This window comes from Gigantopelta aegis, chromosome 10 (assembly GCF_016097555.1).
Source record: "Gigantopelta aegis isolate Gae_Host chromosome 10, Gae_host_genome, whole genome shotgun sequence".
NCBI classification, from domain to species: Eukaryota; Metazoa; Mollusca; class Gastropoda; order Neomphalida; family Peltospiridae; genus Gigantopelta; species Gigantopelta aegis.
The window spans coordinates 26,455,555-26,476,347 of record NC_054708.1 but is presented as its reverse complement, the minus strand read 5'-3'; the positions used below and the strand labels follow the sequence as shown (position 1 = coordinate 26,476,347).

General features: G+C 36.6%; 1 protein-coding gene across 1 annotated transcript in view; it reads right to left on the bottom strand.

The window, feature by feature from the left end:
• Positions 1–19,656, bottom strand: part of LOC121384097 (folylpolyglutamate synthase, mitochondrial-like) — a 28,740-nt gene extending 9,084 nt beyond the window's left edge. Inside the window, exons 1-8 of the mRNA XM_041514330.1 lie at positions 19,314–19,656; positions 9,963–10,094; positions 8,118–8,236; positions 5,572–5,686; positions 4,706–4,951; positions 4,145–4,222; positions 2,582–2,726; positions 234–326 (exon numbers count right to left, since the gene is read on the bottom strand). Coding sequence (XP_041370264.1) covers positions 234–326; positions 2,582–2,726; positions 4,145–4,222; positions 4,706–4,951; positions 5,572–5,686; positions 8,118–8,236; positions 9,963–10,094; positions 19,314–19,403 — 1,018 coding nt within the window. The 5' untranslated portion in view covers positions 19,404–19,656. The remainder of the gene's footprint in view (positions 1–233; positions 327–2,581; positions 2,727–4,144; positions 4,223–4,705; positions 4,952–5,571; positions 5,687–8,117; positions 8,237–9,962; positions 10,095–19,313) is intronic.
• Between the last annotated feature and the right edge of the window lie 1,137 nt (positions 19,657–20,793).

Here is a 20,793-nt window from a genome sequence, read left to right as displayed (position 1 = left end):
GAAATCTACTTGTCCAGCAATATTTTCACTTGTCCAAATAATTTTTTTTTTTTATTCAAGTACAAGAACGTACTTTTGATTGGTCAAAATTAAACTGCACTGAACATTTTTACTTGTACATGGAACAACCCTTGAGGTACATTTTACTTGTCCGGGCAGAATTTCAATTGTCAGGCAAATGGACAAGTACTTTTTTTCGAATACTTTTATACAAAGAACAACGTAAAAATCACCTTCAACTATGTCTGGATTGACCCGATACACAGGTAAGGTAGGGATATCCTTGACACCGGGGACAGACGATACATCAAACGCATACTGATGTACTGAAACAAGATCATGGACGTTTAAGGAAAGTCACAATTCAAACTGTTAAACATATTGAATTAAAAAAACAAAAACAAAAAAGATTCAACAGATTAAAGGAGCAGACCCAAGTTTCAGCATGTAAAAATTACACAATTTACAAACCTGCAACATATTTGGATAAGATCATACCACAGAAAAGTTAACGTCTGTGATATTTAAACGGGGAAATATTGTCTAAAAATAACTAGAGCTTGACTCGATGACCATTACTTCTCAGATGAATGTGTATTTTTAGAATTATGAAAAATGTTATTTTAGGGCATTACAAAAACCTGGATGACCACAACCATTTCAGGTGTACGAAAATGAATATTCTAAATAATAAGTACATAAAACATAAGTACTTCTAACTAAATTATCAAAAATGGCTTTAATAAAAAAAAAATACTTTGTAGTGTTTAAAACTAGGATGTGTCACTTTAATGACATTTCAGCATCTTATATATTCAGACACTACTCTTATCTTTCTACTTTGAGGGGGGCAAGGGGAGGAGGCAAAGGGAGTGGGGAAAGGGAGTTAGCCCAGTGGTAAAGCGCTCACTTGATGCACGGTCGGTTTGGGATCGATCCCCGTCGGTGGACCCATTGGGTCATTTCTCATTCCAACCAGTGCACCATGACTGGTTTGGGATCAATTACTGTCAGTGGGCCCATTGGGCTATTATTTCTCATTTCAACCAGTGCACCATGACTGGTTTGGGATCAATTACTGTCAGTGGGCCCATTGGGCTATTATTTCTCATTCCAACCAGTGCACCATGACTGGTTTGGGATCGATCCCCGTCGGTGGACCTATTGGGTCATTTCTCATTCCAACCAGTGCACCACGACTGGTTTGGGATCAATTACTGTCGGTGGGCCCATTGGGCTATTATTTCTCATTTCAACCAGTGCACCATGACTGGTATATCAAAGGCTGTGGTATGTGCTATCCTGTCTGTGGGATGGTGCGTACAAAAATGAAGTGGGTTTCCTCTCTGTCTGTGTCAAAATGACCATATGTATGACATCCAATAGCCGATGATTACTAAATCAATGTGTTCTTGTGGTGTCGTTAAACAAAACAAACTTTTTTCTTTTTGTTTTCTACTTTGAAGACAAATGCAGGGCTTCTACAATTTTTATAAAATTCACTAGCCATGGGATCAGTGATTAAAACAATTAACTTGCCACAATTAAAAATTCACTAGCCCTACTTTATTTTAAGTTAATACAATTTTACTAAATAATAGTAATAATCAGATATGTCACCTAAAGAGGGAGATAGAGCTTAAAAACACTAACATTGGGGGTTGGGGTGGGGTCAGGATATTCATATTTACAAAATAGACTTAACTGCAACATTTGACTCTTGTTTTTTTTCACTAGCCGTCGGACATGGCAATAGCAGTTATTTACTAGCCCAACAGTGAATATCACTAGCCATGGGAGTGGGGCTACCATAATCTAGAAGCCCTGACAATGTGAATCTCACCACGTCTGATGTATTACATGGAGCATTGGCTAAAATGGGAAATAACTGCATGGGACTACAAAAGTTAGTTTGTTTTGTTTAATGACACCACTAGAGCACATCAATTTATTAATTATTGGCTATTGGATATCAAACATTTGGTAATTTTGATATACAGTCTTAAGAGAGGAAGCCTGCTACATTTTTCCATTAGTAGCAAGGGATCTTTTATATGCACCATCCCACAGACAGGACAGCATATACGTCCTTTGATGTACCAGTCATGGTGCACTGGCTGGAACGAGAGATATAGCCCAATGGGTCCACCGATGGGGATCGATCCCAGACACACCGCGCATAAAGCGAGCATTTTACCACTAGGCTACATGTCACCTCCACACTAAATCTGGAGACAGTTTTGCAAAACATTACAGCTAGCCCTTTAACACGTGTGATACATTTAAATGTTTTGGAATTAATTTCACGTAGACATTTACGCCATTACGACAGACAGATCAAGGACGCAGAAAACAATATATATGCATTTTTAAATTTATTGTTTGTACCGTTTGTTCTTACAAAATTTGGTTTCAGTCAAAGACTATTTACTTGCTTAACTATGCTTACATCGTTTTGTGATAACGGTCACTGGATTGCAGCCGGTACTGGTATACGAACCCAGAAACTACCAGTCTTGAACCTGATGGCATAACCACGGCACCACCGAGGCTGGTTTTATGACGACTCAGTTGTACTGACCTTTGTTGGTTCTGTCAACGAAGACGCGACACAGCTGGAGAGCGAGTCCTGCGTTCACATACTGCATGCTCCCATCAATGCCCAGCTGTAGCTGCTGGCCCGCGCCGTGGAACTGTTCTAGTGTCGGAACATGGTACAGTGGCGCCTGAGGCATACAAACACATTCACTTAATAACAGCCTAAGAAGTATACTGATGGAAAGAAATAAAGGATCACACAGATAGCAATAAGAAATAATGACTGCATCAAAAATCTATTCATATTGTCAGAAATTGACTATGAATATATAGGCAGCACATTCAACAGTACAGACATTCAATCCCACGTTACAACTTGGTATGAAATATAGACATTACTATGCTAGTTGTGAATTAAATTTGGTCGACAATTCGATGTGTTCCCTTATTTTTTTTCCATCAGTATATTTCAAATGAAAACAATCTCCATCTATGGCTCTAATTCCAAAAATTTAATTAAAGTAAAGTTTGTTTTTTGTTTGTTTAACAACACTGCTAGAGCACATTGATTTATTTACCATCGGCTATTGGATGTCTAACATATGGTCATTTTGACTTGCAGAGAGGAAACCAGCTAAATATTTTTATTAGTAGCAAGGGATCTTTTATATGTACCATCCCACGGACAGGACAACACATACAAAGCCTTCGATATACTTATGTATTAGTTGTGGCGCACTGGCTTGAACAAGAAATAGCCCAATGGGCCTGTCGACATGAATGACATCAAACGAACACTTTACCACTAGGCTACATCCCCCATCCCTTTTTTGAAAAGAATGAACAAAACCAGTTTTGGTTGTCGTCCGCCAATATATATGACTGGAGAAATAATCCAACAGGACTAACGAAGGGAACCTTAAGCATGATAAAAGATAAAAGTCTGCTTTGTTTAACGACACCACTAGAACACATTGATTATAATTAATCATCAACTACTGGATGTAAAACATTTGATAATTCTGACATAGTCTTAGACAAGAAACTTGCTACTTTTCCCCCCATTAGTACCATGGGATCACATACCACAGCCTTTGACATACCAGTTGTGGGGCACTGGTTGGCTTAAGCATGAAGGAAGGATGTTTGTGGAGCACTGACTGGAATGAGAAATAGCCCAATGGGCACACCGATGTGGATCGATCCCAGACCGACCACGCATCTAGTAAGTGCTTTACCACTGGGCTACATTCCGCCCATCAGCGTAACCTTCTGACTACTGCAGACGAGATTTCTCGCCCGATATCACACCAGTCGACCAACAGAACACTGTATATAGTGCATTCCTCAATTCATATTTCTCGCCGTTTTACACACGACACTCACTGGAAACCATTTATTAACAGGAAACTGAAGACAACTCGGCTTCCTTTAATTTTCAGTGGAAAATACATTGGAATTTGTATGGACTTTATTTTATGTATTTATAAAACATTTAAGTGAATATGTGTGAGTAAAAATTATAAACGTGGTTTTTGTCAAAAATTAATCCAATAGTCTAAAGGTTAACCATGATTTCGATATACTGCTGTAGTACAAGACTGACCCCAATTTGCTGTGATCGCTGCAAAAGAACCTCCTCGGCTTCTGGTGGCTGATCAACAGTCAGGGCTGGAACTCCCTTCTGAAGAAGAGGGAACAACGTCAACATGTATCAGTAACACAGCATAAACTGAGAACATCTCCCATTTCTTAAAGCTGAAATCTCAAATATATTTTTATTAGTTAGATTTCAAGACTAAAACAATGTTCATCAGCTACTTAAGATCTACCTCACCAGTACCTTTTGAAGATAAATAACAGAATGGATTGATGGATGAATGGAATGGACATAGATATTTCAATAAAACCAAAAATAAATGCAAAAACAAAATAACAATAATAATAATAATAATAATAAATAAATGTATATATGTATGTGTGTGTGTGTGTGTGTGTGGATGGATGGATAGATGTATACATATACATATATATATAGATAGATATAGGTATAGATATATAGATATACCAGCTTCTTAAAACATTTTGTAATAAAAAGTGCATCTAATGAAGGGGAAATAACTCTTAACAAATTAATCAAATATCATTATCACTAAAGATCATTTACCTTAAAAATCCCAGCTTTATTCCACGCTATCTTGTCTATAGTGTTTCCCAACAGGGCAACATGGTCTATGCCAAGGGAAGTAACTCCGCACACCACCGGAGACCGGATAAAGTTAGTACTGTCATACTGTCCGCCAATACCCACTTCTATAACTGCGACATCCACGTTTTCTTTAATGAACACATTGAAAGCCAGGACAGTGAGAAAGCCAAAGTAGCCTGGCATCTCTCTACCTTGCATGTCATTCTACAAACACAAATAAAAAGTAAGTCAGCAAATATTTATACATTAAATGTACTTTTATTCTATATATATCTTTTAACTGTACTGACTGAGCTAAATCCATCCCTGTCGTTTATCAAAATTGAGAAAAGAAAACATACAAATTATCCTTATTTTACTGGGAACAAAAAAGAAAGAAAGAAATGTTTTATTTAACGACGCACTGAACACATTTTATTTACGGTTATATGGCGTTGGATGTATGGTTAAGGACCAAACAGATGTTGAGGGAGGAAACCCGCTGTCGCCACTTCATGGGCTACTCTTTTCGATTGGCAGCAATGGATCTTTTATATGCACCATCCCATGACAGGATAGCACATACCACGGCCTTTGATGTACCAGTCGTGGTGCACTGGCTGGAGCGAGAAATAGCCCAATGGGCCCACCGACGGGGATCGATCCCAAACTGACTGCACATCAAGCGAGCGCTTTACCACTGTACTACGTCCTGCCCCCCGGTTCCACCAAGGAGATTCGACCCTACGATCAAAGCATCTCATGTGAGTACTCTACTGACAGAGCTTGATTCCTCCCCGAAAACTCGATAATAACTCAAAAGTAAAAGTTACAAAATGAAATACCTTTGTTGACTCAAGTTTATTATAGACGTCGAAGAAGTACGAGCAGAATTCACTGTCTGACATAGGCTGGCCATTGATCCGAAACCGTTCGGTCACCTTGACCAGGTGGGGAGAGCTGGAGAGAGAGAATAGATATTATAAGAACATGCAGGGAACATTTGTGTTAAGAAATTTGATTTATGACATTTAAGTAACAAACAATTACTGCAAAATACTTTATTTACACGTTGAATTTATTTTCGCATTTGAATAAAATTTGTGAAAACAAATTACATACGAAATTAAAGGCTGACCAATTTTTTTTTTTAAATGTAGCCTTGTTCAAACAGATCAGAGACCTCATTAGTTTCCACTGAACGGGACTATAGTAGTAACAGTGCGACACTTAAAAGTTTATAACAAGAAGCAATATCAAAGAACAAACAACATATTACTGTAATACATGATAATAAGCAATACAAAGTTTAGTATGGTTTTCTTTCATGAGTGCTGGCAATGAAAGCAATACACATGTTTAAAAACCGGAAGTAAACATCACTTTATGTTAAAATGTGGAAGTGAAAAAATTTCAGGTTGGGCTTGTTTGCTGTAGCGATACCATACTCGTAGTTCTTATTGGTCATTAACACTAAAGGTTTTATTTGCCTGTTGGTCAATCATAAACCGTACTGAACCAGACCTGTCAACCCTCCCGGATTCTGCGGGAGTCTCCCGGTATTTGATCAAATCTCCCCTCACCTGTGCGGGAGACAGTTTCTCCTGTTAAATGACATTTTTGTAAGCATAAAAAAAAAATCGATCCTCTTTTGTCAAAATAACATAAGGGAAGTAACTCTACCTTTTTTTTTTCTCATTCGGAAAATGTCGACTACTTTCGGTTTCTGATAATGTAACAGGCCGAATTGTGCCGAAGTGAGAATTGTGGGATAGCCTATTTATATTGTTAAGAAAGCACATGAAGTTTATAAAATGACGTGTTATTATAATGTTTGTTGTCATCGTAATGCCTACGAAGCGTGTTGCCGCTAATTCAACAGGGTGTGTATTGACATTCAGTGTTGCATATAAAAAAAAAAAAAACTATCCAATTTAGTTCTAATAACACCTCTGAATTGTAAAATGTTTTCCCACTGGATTACATAATGCAACTATGACGAATCTGAACTGCCAGACTCCGAGTTGACAGCGATACACACGATGCATGTTAAAATCACATGTCACAGCAAGACAACGAAAAGACCAATTAGCTGTATAAACATACTTGTGTCAGTTAATTTTATATGTTTGTGCAGTAAAATGTTGGTTATAAGGGTACTCTTCAAGAAATTATTTTTGTACAATTAAAAAATGTTGTGTTTGACATTGACATAAAGTTACTCACGGAAATGGGTATAATTCCGGTATATTTCACACGATGTCCGTAATGAGGTTTTACTTATGATTAATGAAAATACAATGTTTATTGCATCATTATACTGATTTTAAATAAGTACCACGCCACCGTTCCTGATTATAGTAAAAACTTAATATTAATTTATAAGATTTATATAAATTTGTCTTTGGTACTTAGGTACACTAACCACAAATGATAATCTAACGCAACCTGTAAGGCTGTAAGTGTAATACTGTAAATGTACTAATTACTTTTTTCATTTCTTGTTCATGTTCTTAACATTTTTGGATAAAATATTTTTTTTTTTTTAAATATGTATTAAATCATAATATTTAAACTTTAAAAAAAAAAAAAAAAAAAGGTTTTTATTTTTTTATTTATTTATTTTGTTTTAATGCCAAGATCTAAGGTTAAGAAGTATATATGACATTATATAGTATTCATATAAATCTTGCGATTTTGGGTTAAATTGTGTGAATTTAAAAAATCTCCTGCTTTTTGACAAAATCTCCTGCTTTTTCAACACACACCTCCTGCTTTCTCTTGACTAAAGGTTGACAGGTCTGCTGAACTAGTATTTTGACAGTAATAAATAATGTTTAAATCAAACTTGCGCTAATATTGCACCTTCAAATTCCGTTTTGTTTTTGGGTTTGGTTTATATAACAAGTTTGAAGATTATGAAAAAGAACAAGGGGTAGCCTAAGCACCTTGCGTATGTTTACGGTATTTTGTAAACAATAAACGTTTAAGTCAGTAACATCAGAACCAGGACTTTTCTTTTTTTTATTGGGGGAAGGGATGAGAATTCGCAAAAATAAATGATTGTAATGGTCTTATGGATAATTTTTTAAAATTTTTTCCATTAGTAGCAAGGGATCTTTTATATCCACCATCCCACAGACAGGATAGTACATACCATAGCCTTTGATATACCAGTTGTCGTGCACTGGCTGGAATGACGAATAGCTCGATGGGTCCACCAACAGTGATCGATCCTAGATCGACCATACATTATTAGGCGAGTACTTTACCACTGGGCAACGTCCTGCCTGTTTTAAAGAATTCAATAATTTCTTTTGTAGGTACATAACAGAGATCTGGCTGCAGTTTATAAAACATTCTGGCACTGAGTAATATTCTTCACCAGTACCTGAAGAAGCCCGTCTTGTACCCACTGTGTCGGAGGATGCTCTCACAAAACGCCGATGTTGACCCCTTGCCCTTTGTGCCACTGATGTGAATCACAGGCAGCATATCAACATCTTCCAGCTACAAAATAAAAAAACCCCACAATTAAAGCTGCAATTTCTCCTCACTATATTGTTATTATTAATTATGACAAATTAAAAAATACCCCACTTCTGTGTGTTAAAATGGAAAATCTACTAAGTTTTGTTACAGATTAATCAAAGGATATTGAAGAATGATTAAAATATAACATATTGTCACTTTATTTTTAGTTAATTTTTTTATATCACCAAAAATAACATGATCTGTGCAGCAGGGGAAATATTTTAAAATCTTAAGTAACAGGAAGTCAGGTCACATGATTTGTTTTTTTTTTACCTTGGCAGGACTCAAAATAGGAAGTAAAATAGGGCCTGCTATTACTTGTTAAAGATAGTGGGCCAAAACAAATATGGCCTGCTAAGAAAAAATATGGCCTACTGGAAATACGACAGCACAATGAGTAAAAGGTTTGGGACAGTGTGTGGAAAATTGGGACCTCTGAGATGTATTTTATAGCATTATAAAATTAAAATATAACAAAATCACGAGCTCAGCCTCAGCTAATTAGAAGACCAGATGATCGTACACATGCATCTATCTCTTAAAAAATTACCTGTGATTTTTGGGGTGATTTTTCGCAAGTAAATTTTTACTTCACCTGCTACATGTGTAGGTCTAAAAAAATGTACTGCTTTTCGTACGCTTTTATTTTGAGTCCTACTAGCTAGGTAATTAATTGTTTGGTTATGTGACTTTCACTCCCCAGGATCATTTTGGATGTTTGATAAATGACATGGCACCTTTTAATTTCAGAACATGCAACGGTTCACTGTGTAACCTAATGGTCGTTTGCATAAACTAGAAGTTGAATAAAGAAAGAAAGAAATGTTTTATTTAACGACGCACTCAACACATTTTATTTACGGTTATATGGCGTCAGACATATGGTTACGGACACTACATGGGCTACTCTTCCGATTAGCAGCAAGGGATCTTTTATTTGCGCTTCCCACAGGCAGGATAGCACAAACCATGGTCTTTGTTGAACCAGTTATGGATCACTGGTCGGTGCAAGTGGTTTACATCTACCCACTGAGCCTTGCGGTGCACTCAATCAGGGTTTGGAGTCGGTATCTGGATTAAAAATCCCATGCCTCGACTGCGATCCGAACCCAGTACCTACCAGCCTGTAGACCGATGGCCTGCCACGACGCCACCAAGGCCGGTAGAAGTTGAATAACTGACATATAACAGATATACATGTATGTTACAACACCAAAACAAATAAGCAGTTCATCTGATCATTAGAATATTGGCTGACTGAACCTAATTTAACAATGACTGTCATGCTTCACTGTACTATTAATTTAACTACTGTAATCAGCCTCGGTGATGTCGGGATGATGTCGGGGTTAAGCCGTTGGATATGAGGCTGGTAGGTACTGGGTTCTGAGCCCAGTACAAACTCCCACCCAGAGCGACTTTTAACAACTCAGTGGGTAGGTGTAAGACTAATATTACTCCCTTTTTTCTCTCACTAACCACTAACCCAATGTCCTGGACAGACAACCCAGATAGCTGACGCATGTTCCCTGGACAGACAGCCCAGATAGTTGAGGCGTGTGTCCAGGACAGGATACTTGAACCTTAAATGGATATATGAAAAATTAATGAAACTACTGCAAGACCACCCTGCTTGATAAACTCAATCATACATGGATAGTTATATGCTTGATTGGGCATGACTGTATTTAAGTTCAACTACCGTAAGACCACTCCGCCTGATAAATTCGATCATGCACGGTATGTTCTGCTTGCATCGTGTATCTCTTTCTTTGCGAGCCTTTTCGATAGCTGCTGCATTAGACTGGAGACTATTCAGAGTGGAAACAGCATCCTGTGAGTGAAGAGAAAGGGAAAAAAATAAAATAAAATAACAAAACATAAAAAAATATATAGTCTAACATTGTTATCTTATCAACCAAGCGTATCCGAGGTCAAGAAATAGTCCCACGGTTATAATTTTTACTAACAGTTATTATGCATCAAGATAACCCCACTTGAAAGTATAAATACATTTCTCATTTATTGCTATTGGTTGTCAACATGTAATATACCTTTATTACATACCTATCCAATCTTACTATAGTGATAAAGGCATTTTGAAACCGTGCGATAGATTTATTTTGTATATGTGCAATCTGGACTGGAATTTTTAAATGGGGAATTCCCTTTTTCTTTTTACTGTAGTTAGCGCCTTTTATTTACTGACGTCATATACGATTTAAAAAATAACGTCACATCGTATTTGAAACATTACACAAGGCTGCTGCAGAGTATGATTCTTAACGTTAAATGAATTCATGAAAAGAGTTTTGATCATAGATTTAACAAAGTGTTGTTATGATGTTAAATTAAAAAACGTTTTTGTAAAACATAAAAGAAGATATGTAATAAATACAGAACTTCACATATGTTGTTTTCACTTCCTATATATTGCACGAGTTTATTTTGCGCAAGAATATACACCATGAGACCACGTAGCAGTCGAGTGGTATGTTCTTTCGCAAAATAAACGAGTTCTGTATATGTATTAGGGTTGAAAATTAATTGCAGTCATCTGATTGCCCAATGTGATCGTTATTAAAAGAGAGCAATTGTAAATTTAAAAAGTAGGTAGTCAGACAACCATCAATTAAAACAAAATACATTATTATTCAGTGTTCGAGATTAACAGTATCCCGATATCCCGGAGATACCAGAATTTAATTTTGGATACCAGACTTCAAGAACCCAGTATCCCACCGGGATACCATATAATACTAAATTCTTAGGTGGGTTACCAGATTTTGAAATGTTAGTATCCAACTGGGATACTGGCCAAATATTTTAATCTCGAACACTGTTATTATGTGTATCTTTTCATTAAGAAATTTTTTTGTAGCCTTTAGAGAGAAAACCAGGTACTTAATTCCATTAGTAGCACCATCCCACAGACAGGAAAGCACATACATTGGCTTTTGATATACATGTATCAATCATGGTGCACTGGCTGTTCAGAATGAGAAATAGCCCAATGGGTCCCCCACTGGGGATCGAACCTAAACTGACCACCCATCAGGTGAGCATTTCACCACCGAGATATTTACCACCCCCTGTATAAATTATAATACAAAGTGCAACTATTCAATTGTTAGTCCCCTACCAGTCCAGTGGGAAGCGACTATAGGTTTCAGCTCTGTCCTTCAGTTATGGTCCTTAAATTTAGGACATACAAAACTTTAATGGGCTTGGTAGGGGACATGTAATGCTATAGCAGTACTCTCAGAATGCTTGTTGATAAAGTACTAAAAAAGAAAACCATTTTTATATACATGTAGAAACGACCACTGGTCAAGCAATTTTTAAACAAGCTTGAGTATTGCTAAAGCAATATCAGGGTGTGCACTTTACGGTTGCCCAATCGCCTATGGCGAGTCAAAATAGTGCTGGGCAAGTCAAAACCATATCACGTGTCCCCCGCCTGCATATTGTATTATTTATCAAAATGCAAATAACTAATGTTTGTAAGAGACTGGAAAGTTATTTTTTATTTATTGTTTTCAATTGATTTCCCAATGAACACGTGTTGCCCTCCAAGTCTGTGTAGATTTCTAAACAGTCAGGTTTTGTAATTAGTTCCCTGTTTGATATTGGCTGACATTATTGTATGATACTGACACAATATTCTACCACGTTATTATACAGTAATTTACTTTGTATGGTTTAGAACTATTGTTGTTATCGTTATTTGTTTCATAATTAAAATAGTGATTTTGCCTTTAAACTTGTATTGTGTGTTTATATCTCTAATGGATGCGATTATAATTTGTATTTTTTTTAATTTCTCGTCATACGGCCATAAAACCACCTTATTCATTCCAAGGCTGAGCCTTGGTAAAAACATTCCAGATGTTTGTGTGGGTCCCGTGACAACATAATAATTATAATTTAATTACAACAATTTGTAATAAAACTAAAACAAGTTTTGTTTCCTTCTTTTGTGTTGTTATTGTTTGCATGTATGATATTGTAACAAATCTGTATATTTCCAATACTTTCCTGAATAATCTGATTCGTTGTCTGTCCTTTTTCTACTTATGTTTGGTTTCTTAATTTTATTCTTGGTTTTTGTACTTCTTATACTAACATCTTCTAGCATACTATTAGCACTTTAATCAGCCATTCTATGAATCAGATTATTGATGGGTAAAGTTACAGGAACGATCATTCAGATCCATTGATTTTCCAAACAGTGGCATGAGACCATATAATATTGTAATGTTTAGGTTTGGATTTTATAGTTAATATCACGTTATGTAATATTTGGGGAGGGGTTAAAAAATAATAATGTTATATTGTATTTTGGGATACCGTTTGAGAAGATAATTAAGTTAGAATTGTTTATTTTATTTACGTAATTTTTGTTGTAGCGATGTATAATTTTTGGCAATATTCGGCTATAATTAAGTTTGTCGTTAATCTTCGTTATTTCTACGAAGAATTGTTAGGATAGGTTAACCAATCGTCATGTCCGATTAATGTCATGTCATTAATTTGGACCAATAAGAGCCATTCCATGTATTAATGCTAGATTTGTCCATCCGTTTACTCACTTTTGATTGTTCAACCACAGGTACAACATGTGTGTATGTTAATTGTGTTTTTTTATGTGTAGATTTTGAATGGCTCTTTTTCACTCTGTTAATATTCCAAATTGTTTTTATATTTAGTATATATGAGAACTGACAATGATAAGCTATTTATTTATTGTGTAATTCTTTAACCAAATGGTAGTGTATTTTTAGTTAGTTGTCACCGTCTCGCATTGCATTACCGTAAACCTTAAAATTATTGTTAGGTATATTTTGTATTGACACTTGAGAGGTTACTAAAATATTTTTGAAAGGAGATTAATGGAATTTCAGAGAGAGGAATTGAGTGAAGGAAATATTATTTCCGTCTCGTAAACTTTCAAGTATGCCACGTTTGGGAATCTTGTGGTTTCACGAGTGGGAATGAATGTTTAGGTACGTTTTCGATGTTTGGGATTGATTTTCATTCTCTTAGAATAAACAAATGGTAATCCATATTGGGATTCTTATTGTTTTATTGGCGGAGAATTGAAGGGTGGCTGAGTTGCGGGAAATTTGAATAACTATTATTTAACCTGGATCTCTCAATGTCAATCATGAAATATATTAATCTTAATTATTTTGCTGGTTAACTGTAATTGATTTTTATGATCTACTGAAACCCTTAAATAAACACTGTGAAAAAGGACGACGTATGTGATTATTTTATTAGTGAGAAAGGTTAATCATGAGTTTACATATTGAAATGTAATTTTGGAAGACTACGACCGAAAGGGGTAGCCGAACCCAGCAAGGTATTTTTAGAACTGTATTTAATTTGTTTTTCGCACCGGTCTATAAGTGGGCACGTTCTGAGAAAGCGAAATCGTTACAATATGATAACATGTTTTTCAAGTGCAATTTAAGTAAGTTGTTTTTTTTCAACAAAATTTGGTCGTGGGCCATTCGAAAGTTGTACTGGCATGTCAAAATGTTGCTGTGAGTGGCCCGATTTGCCAGTCAAAAAAAATCCTGAGTGCATACCCTGCCATAGGATGTATCAACAGTGTTCGAGATTAGTGGTACTCCGATATCCCAGGGATACCAGAATTTAATTTTGGATACCAGATTTCAAGAACACAGTATCGCACCAGGATGCCATATAATGTTGGGTGGTTTTTTTAATCCTGCGTGTTTAGTTTTCGCTAAAACAGTGAAAGTCATCATTTACTGGTAAGTAAAGTAAAAGTATTTTCGAGCTTGTACCCAGTCTAATGCTATGCCATAACAATACCCACTCACCCCAACTTGTACCCAGTCTAATGCTACACTGGAGTAATAGCGGCTTAGCAATAGACTGGGAACCGCTAAGTTGCTATTGTTTTTGTTGGATGTTTTCTCCTTCAAATTTTATTTGAGGTATTGATTCCACATCTGCAGAAAATTTATACAGGTAGGTTTATCATTAGTAATGTCAGAAACACTTATAGATTACTGCTAAATATTAATTAATGTTAATATTACTCAAAAATAGATGCAGCAAATCTTTTTGCCGGTTCCGTTTGATTGCGAATCACAAAAATACCGCGATTTTGATTGCGGCCTAGCAATAGACTGGGAATGAGAACATTGTCATCCAAGTTTGTTATGATGTTATTTATGAATTTCATTTAAGTGGGATATTAAATTCTCAGGTGGGATACCAGATTTGGAAATGTTAGTATCCAACTAGGATACTGCCCCAAATTTTTAATCTCGAACACTGATCAATAATCCAAATAGTACTAAAATCCATCAGTATCATGACAGTACCGGTATATATATATATATATATATATACATATATATATATGCATTTATAATAATCAGTAACATCAGTACTGAAAACATTCCTATTTACAAAAATACATTAAAAAACAGAGGAACTTATATCTTCACTATTTGTACTGACACCAGAATAATACGTGTTTCCTATCTTTGAAATGATTTCAGGTTCAGATTGAACCTCCAAAGAAGAACGGTGGTCACTTTGTCTAGTGACAGCTTTATCACGCAGCTAGTTTGTTGGGTAAGGATCATGAACATGAGCAATCTTAAGACGATTCAAATGAACAGGTTTTTGTTGACATTATCCTGTAGTAAGGTCTTGTAGCAATACCGTATGGGGAGTGCAAAGTTTGTGCACTATGTATGGTCCACTGTACTTGGCCTTAAACTTCCTACCCTTCCCAGTAGGTTCAGTGAGCAAGTATACATAATCATTTATAGTCACATCTTGGATGAACTGTGCTGTTTGCATGATCAACCATGTTCTGTTGAGCTTTTTGAACATGTTCCTTCATTTCCTGTCGAATCACATTCAAACGTTTTGCATGTTGAGACACATATGATTATCATATGTACAACAATCCTTTGGAAGATCAGAAAAATCTGTTTCAGCTATATGTGTTAACAATGGAAACTTTGGGCGATGTCCACACACAATTTTGAATGGTGCATACCGCATGTTAGTTATTCATGGCAAACACGACTGTTGGTAAAACATCTTCTCAATTTTGATCACCAAAGGTGCAATTCGTTCGGCTAGGGTACGGTCACAGGTACTGAAACCCCTAATACAAATTACTATAGTTACATATATTATATAACTTAAGCATAACATATCTGATGTCATTGTTTGGGGATACCTGTGGGTACGGTGAGATCTGTCACATGCTCCCAACCAATGTTGAGTGAGTGAAGGAAGGAAATATTTTATTTAACGACGCACTCAACACATTTTATTTACGGTTATATGACGTCTGACATGTGGTTAAGGACCACACATATATTGAGAGAGGAAACCCGCTGTCGGCACTTCATGGGCTACTCTTTTTGATGAGTAGCAAGGGATCTTTTATATGCACCATCCCACAGACAGGGTAGTACATACCACAGCCTTTGATATGTCCATCGTGGTGCACTGGCTGGAACGAGAAATAGCTCAATGAGCCCGCGGACGGGGATCGATCCCAGATCGACCGCACATCGACTGAGCACTTTACCACTGGGCTACATCCTGTCCCAATGTTGAGTGAACGCTGGAATGAACTGTTGAGATATTATATCAAGCAATCGACACACTTCAGTGGTGCATTTTCCCATAAATTCAGAACCTTGATCACTGATCAACGAGTCGTACATGTCACACTGAGTGAACAATAAAAACAGGAAGTGTAATAGTTAAAATGTCACAGTTAAAAATTTTAAATATTATTATCCATGTTTTGCATCTCCATCATGTAAATTTGTTATATCATCCAAAATCAAAAACATAAGCATGTTTTTCCTCATTACATCATATTATATTATTTTTAAAAACAAGAACATCATATATTATTTTTAAAAACACAAGAACAAAAAGTATGTGACATCATATTAAAAAAACAAAAAAAAAAAAAACAACAGAAAACAAAATCCACATGACATCACACTCATCAATGTCATGCCAAAATAACTTTACATTCTAAAGATAATTAAAAGAACATTATCCTAAATAATAATCAAAATGTTAGATTTTGCCAATCCAGTAATGATCATTTACATAACACTGTGGGAGGGACTATAGACTATAATAATTTTACGGTGACTATAGTAGAGGCATATTAGTCTAATTATTAGTGCAGGGTGCACATTAAGTCAATACTTTTCTTAATACACTTTTTATGTCAGTTCGGACTTGTCACTTGGGGCACATCTACAAATTATTTTCTGGCAGAAAACCTGCCCACGGACTTTTTATATGTCAGTTGTTGTGCACTGTTGAGTGTTCATAATAAAAACAAAGCATGGTTACAAGTTCTTTGACAGGGTCACTTTATAAATATTAGCTATATTTTATCACAAAATCGTCGTCCTACTCACTCTTATCTTCCCGCCGCCTGTCATATTCACCAATACAATAAACCGTTTATAAAATTTAAAGGAAACATGTCACGTAAACCATATTTGGCACCAACCATGTACAATTAATTATAAATTGAATCACCTAAAAAAAAAAATTATAAAAAATTAATTACTTAAAATATCTCCATAAAAGAACCCCAGATACGAGCTCTTAGCGGAAATTGCCGATCTTTAATGAGCAGGGCAATCACGAGGTCCCTGACGTCAGAGACGCGTCGCTTGATCTGAAGCCTTACACTTAAAAGCGTTAGTCCGTACCACTCATAAAGAATCTAAGACTTGCACAGCTTACCAAAACAATGAGTGGTCGTTCGCAAAACGTTTTGCCGTATCAATATGAGCTGTTAGTAAATGAAGAAAGACACACATTTACTTACAACAGTGATACTGAAGAAAAAACGGATAGCGAGTCGGAGGGTGGAGAAACTGATGGTGCCAGACCAGACCGGTCGACCAATTTACAGCCCGGAGCCCGAAAGTAACCCGGAGACAAAACCAAAACTCGGATGCTAATGCCGAGGTGTATACTGTTCATATTTAGCACAAAGATACACCTCGATATGATGTATTTAAATATGTAAAAAATATAAATGTAGGACAAACATTTTTTTTTTTTTTTTTTTTTTAGAAAATATCGCATTTTTTATGTTCGGGCTGTACATAATGAAATCTGTATGCACAGTGTAAACAAACGCTCTAATTTACAAGGCGCTTCACTTTCATTAACCTGGCTTGTAAAACAACATAAATGACTTGAGAGTATAATCAACTTTTAAACTAAATATATTTCTATTTGCATCAATAGAACGAAATGGGGTTATAGTATTTTTCTCTCATAAAAAAAAGTAGCATATTATTAGGCCTATTGGTATTTTTCGTTAGAGTAAAAACGACCACTCACGATACCCAAGTGATAATTTTCTTTTCTTTGGTACTACGTAATTGGTCAGTTTTGTCATTTTAGATGGGAAAGTCTACTTAATCAAGGGTTTTACAGCATTATTTACAGTAATGAAGCAGGGCGGCTGATAATGTCCATTAACATTGTACTATAGTCGCGACAGGTTACGCCACAATACCCTGTAATCTTAAAAAAACTGGCACGTATTTTGTACGCATGTCTAGACCGTGGTAATCACTTACCTGGTCGATACCCTGCAATATACACCTGCCAATCAGGAATCACATGTGCAGGCCACGGAAAGAAAGGACCAATTAACTAAAACAACACTCCGATTCTCAAGTCAGCCCGTGGATGAAACGTAATAGTTATTTCGACACCGACAGTAGTGGGGTTTTTTGTATTGAACTTCGTGTTGCTTTGGGGCTTCGGGCGATGAGGAACGTTTTTGTTAACGTATTCCGCCCGAAGATTAAAAACATTATTTAAAATTATTATTGTTTTCTACACGTTTTTAAAAACATATTTAAATACATCGTACTGAGATGTATCCTCATGCCAAATCCCATGTTTGTATATGCCATATTTAATTACTTATTGACGTTTCCTTCTTCGGACGGTGAATACAGATTTTGTTACGTAGGCCTACAGCCCTAACATGAAAAATCTTTTTGTTTTCCAAAAAAATAAAAAATTCTACATTTTTGTTTTAACATATATAAATACATCATGCTGCGGTGTATCTTTGTGCCAAATATGTACAATGTACACCTCGGCATTCGCAACCGAGTACTGTTTTTGTCTCCGGGTAACGTTCGGGCTCCGGGCTGTAATTAGGCGGACACCAAAGTACTATGCGGTGTTGGTGTCCAATCTTTTCTTTTGCGATAAAATACACACGTCTTTCTTCGGATACAATCCTTTGGAAAACCATAAAAAGACAATCCCGATCGTTTAAACTTTATTTTTACACCCGAAGGCCGCGCAGTACGGCACTGTTGGACTTATTTATTTTAACTTATTTTCGTGCTTATATCCAATTAAGCACACACCTCAGCTATCTGGGCTGTCTGTCCAGGACAGTAGGTTAGTTGTTAGTTGGTTAGTAGTTAGTGAGAGAGAAGAAGGTGTAGTGGCCTTACACCTACCCATTGATTCCCTTAAGAACTCGCTCTGGGTTGGAGCCGGTACCGGGCTGCGAACCTGTACCTACCAGCCTGTAGTCCGATGGCTTAACCACTACGCCACCGAGGCCGGTCTCTGTTGGACTGAAAAGATCGTAAGCCCCTTACTCCATATATAAACAGTTAACAACAATGGAAGAGTACAGCGGCTCTGACGTCACTTCCCTTTTTTTCCGAACGCTCACGAAGAAATATGCATAAATCGTACTTTGATACTGGTTAGCGTAATTTCTTCATTTTAAGTTAACTACACGTATTTTATTGTTATAAAGTTATTTGTATATTATTTTTATATCATTTTTCTTTTAAAATGAGCTATAATATGGTCTCGTGTCATGTTTCCTTTAACATTATTATTATTAACTTAATTATCGCTAAGTCATGGGTACTTTAACTTTATCTGTTTCACACAACAGTAACACGTGGTTCTTTAACAGTCAACGTATCGTCGTATGGTAATCTATATGACCTACTTCGTAACACACTGCCCTATGGCCAGGCTTTCTTGCTTTTGCCGAACACATCAGTTTTGATAAAACATTAGCGACTAAACTCTGTCTCATCGCCAAACGGAATAAACACCTTTAACGCATTCGCCAACCATGGTATTCCCGGACGGAGTGACCGAATAACAGTACTTTCGCGCTTTTATAGGCTAAAACATAAATATTAGGTAAAAGTGGCAACATTATTTAGTATTTCACTAAAAAAATATACTTAACAGTATTACTATTTTATACAACAGAGATATTAAACATTGCAAGCGTTATAAAATTATATTTATCACTGAGTTTCCACTTGTATTTCCTTTTTCCACAGCAAGTTTTATTCCGTTAGTTGGGGCCCTATTTGGGTTGTAATTTTGTGTTTGAACTCCGAGTGTGAACGGGGGAGGGAGAAAATCCGGAAAGCATTATAGAAAAATTAAAGAAAATTCTCTTCTTAACTGTTTAAGGAGTTTTAGACTATTAACTACTCAGTTGCCCCCCCCCCCCCCACCCCAAACAAAAAATCCTAGCTACGGCCCTGGTATGTGTGTGTGTGTGTGTTTGTTTTATAGGTTATATATCAGGAAATATACAGAAGGGATTCTCTTTGAATGGGTCAATTAGAGAATGACCTCTTTAGAAAAAGCTTAATTGAGACATTAAAGACAATCTAATTAAAATTAGCTCCACAATTACATGTGGATCTAACACCAGCCAGTTGGAGCTCATGTCCACCAATCAAAACCTTGTGGTGCACTGGCTGGAGCGAGAATGCACCTTATAGGAAGGGACAATCAAGGATTTGACCTGGTATGCATATTCAACGATATATAATGCACATTATTGCTTAATATCAACAAGTATAATCGTATAATTAATTAATAAAACAGTTAAATGTGACGGCTATTATAGTAGTAAGGGGGCCTGTTGAGTGTCATGACCTACTTTCCGTGACCTTGACCTTGATGACGTCACGGGCTTGTGCCGTGACCTCGTCCTACTGACCCTGACGTACTTAGACTGGCCTTGACCTTGATGACGTCACGGACTACTGTACCGTGTGCATCGTCCTACTGACCCGGCCCCAACCTACTTAGACTGACCCTGACCTACTTAGACTGGCCTACTGTGCCGTGTGCAACGTCCTACTGACCCGGCCCTGACCTACTTAGACCGGCCCCTGACCTACTTAGACTGGCACGAAAGAGTATAAAAAGGCTAGATACGGTTTAATTGTCATTCGCTCGCCGAAAACGATCAGATCTACGTTCAATCCAGAGATGGCCTGTTCCACAAGTGATGAAGCGAAATGTCGTCTAGAACTTGGAACTAACGTCTACGTGGTGGCCAAGTTATGGAAAGGGGACACTGCTATTCACATAAGGAAATTTGACAGTGACAAGGGGAAAACGTTCCCCACCAAGCGAGGTATTGTCCTTAGTCTTAAACAGTGGACCGAACTGTG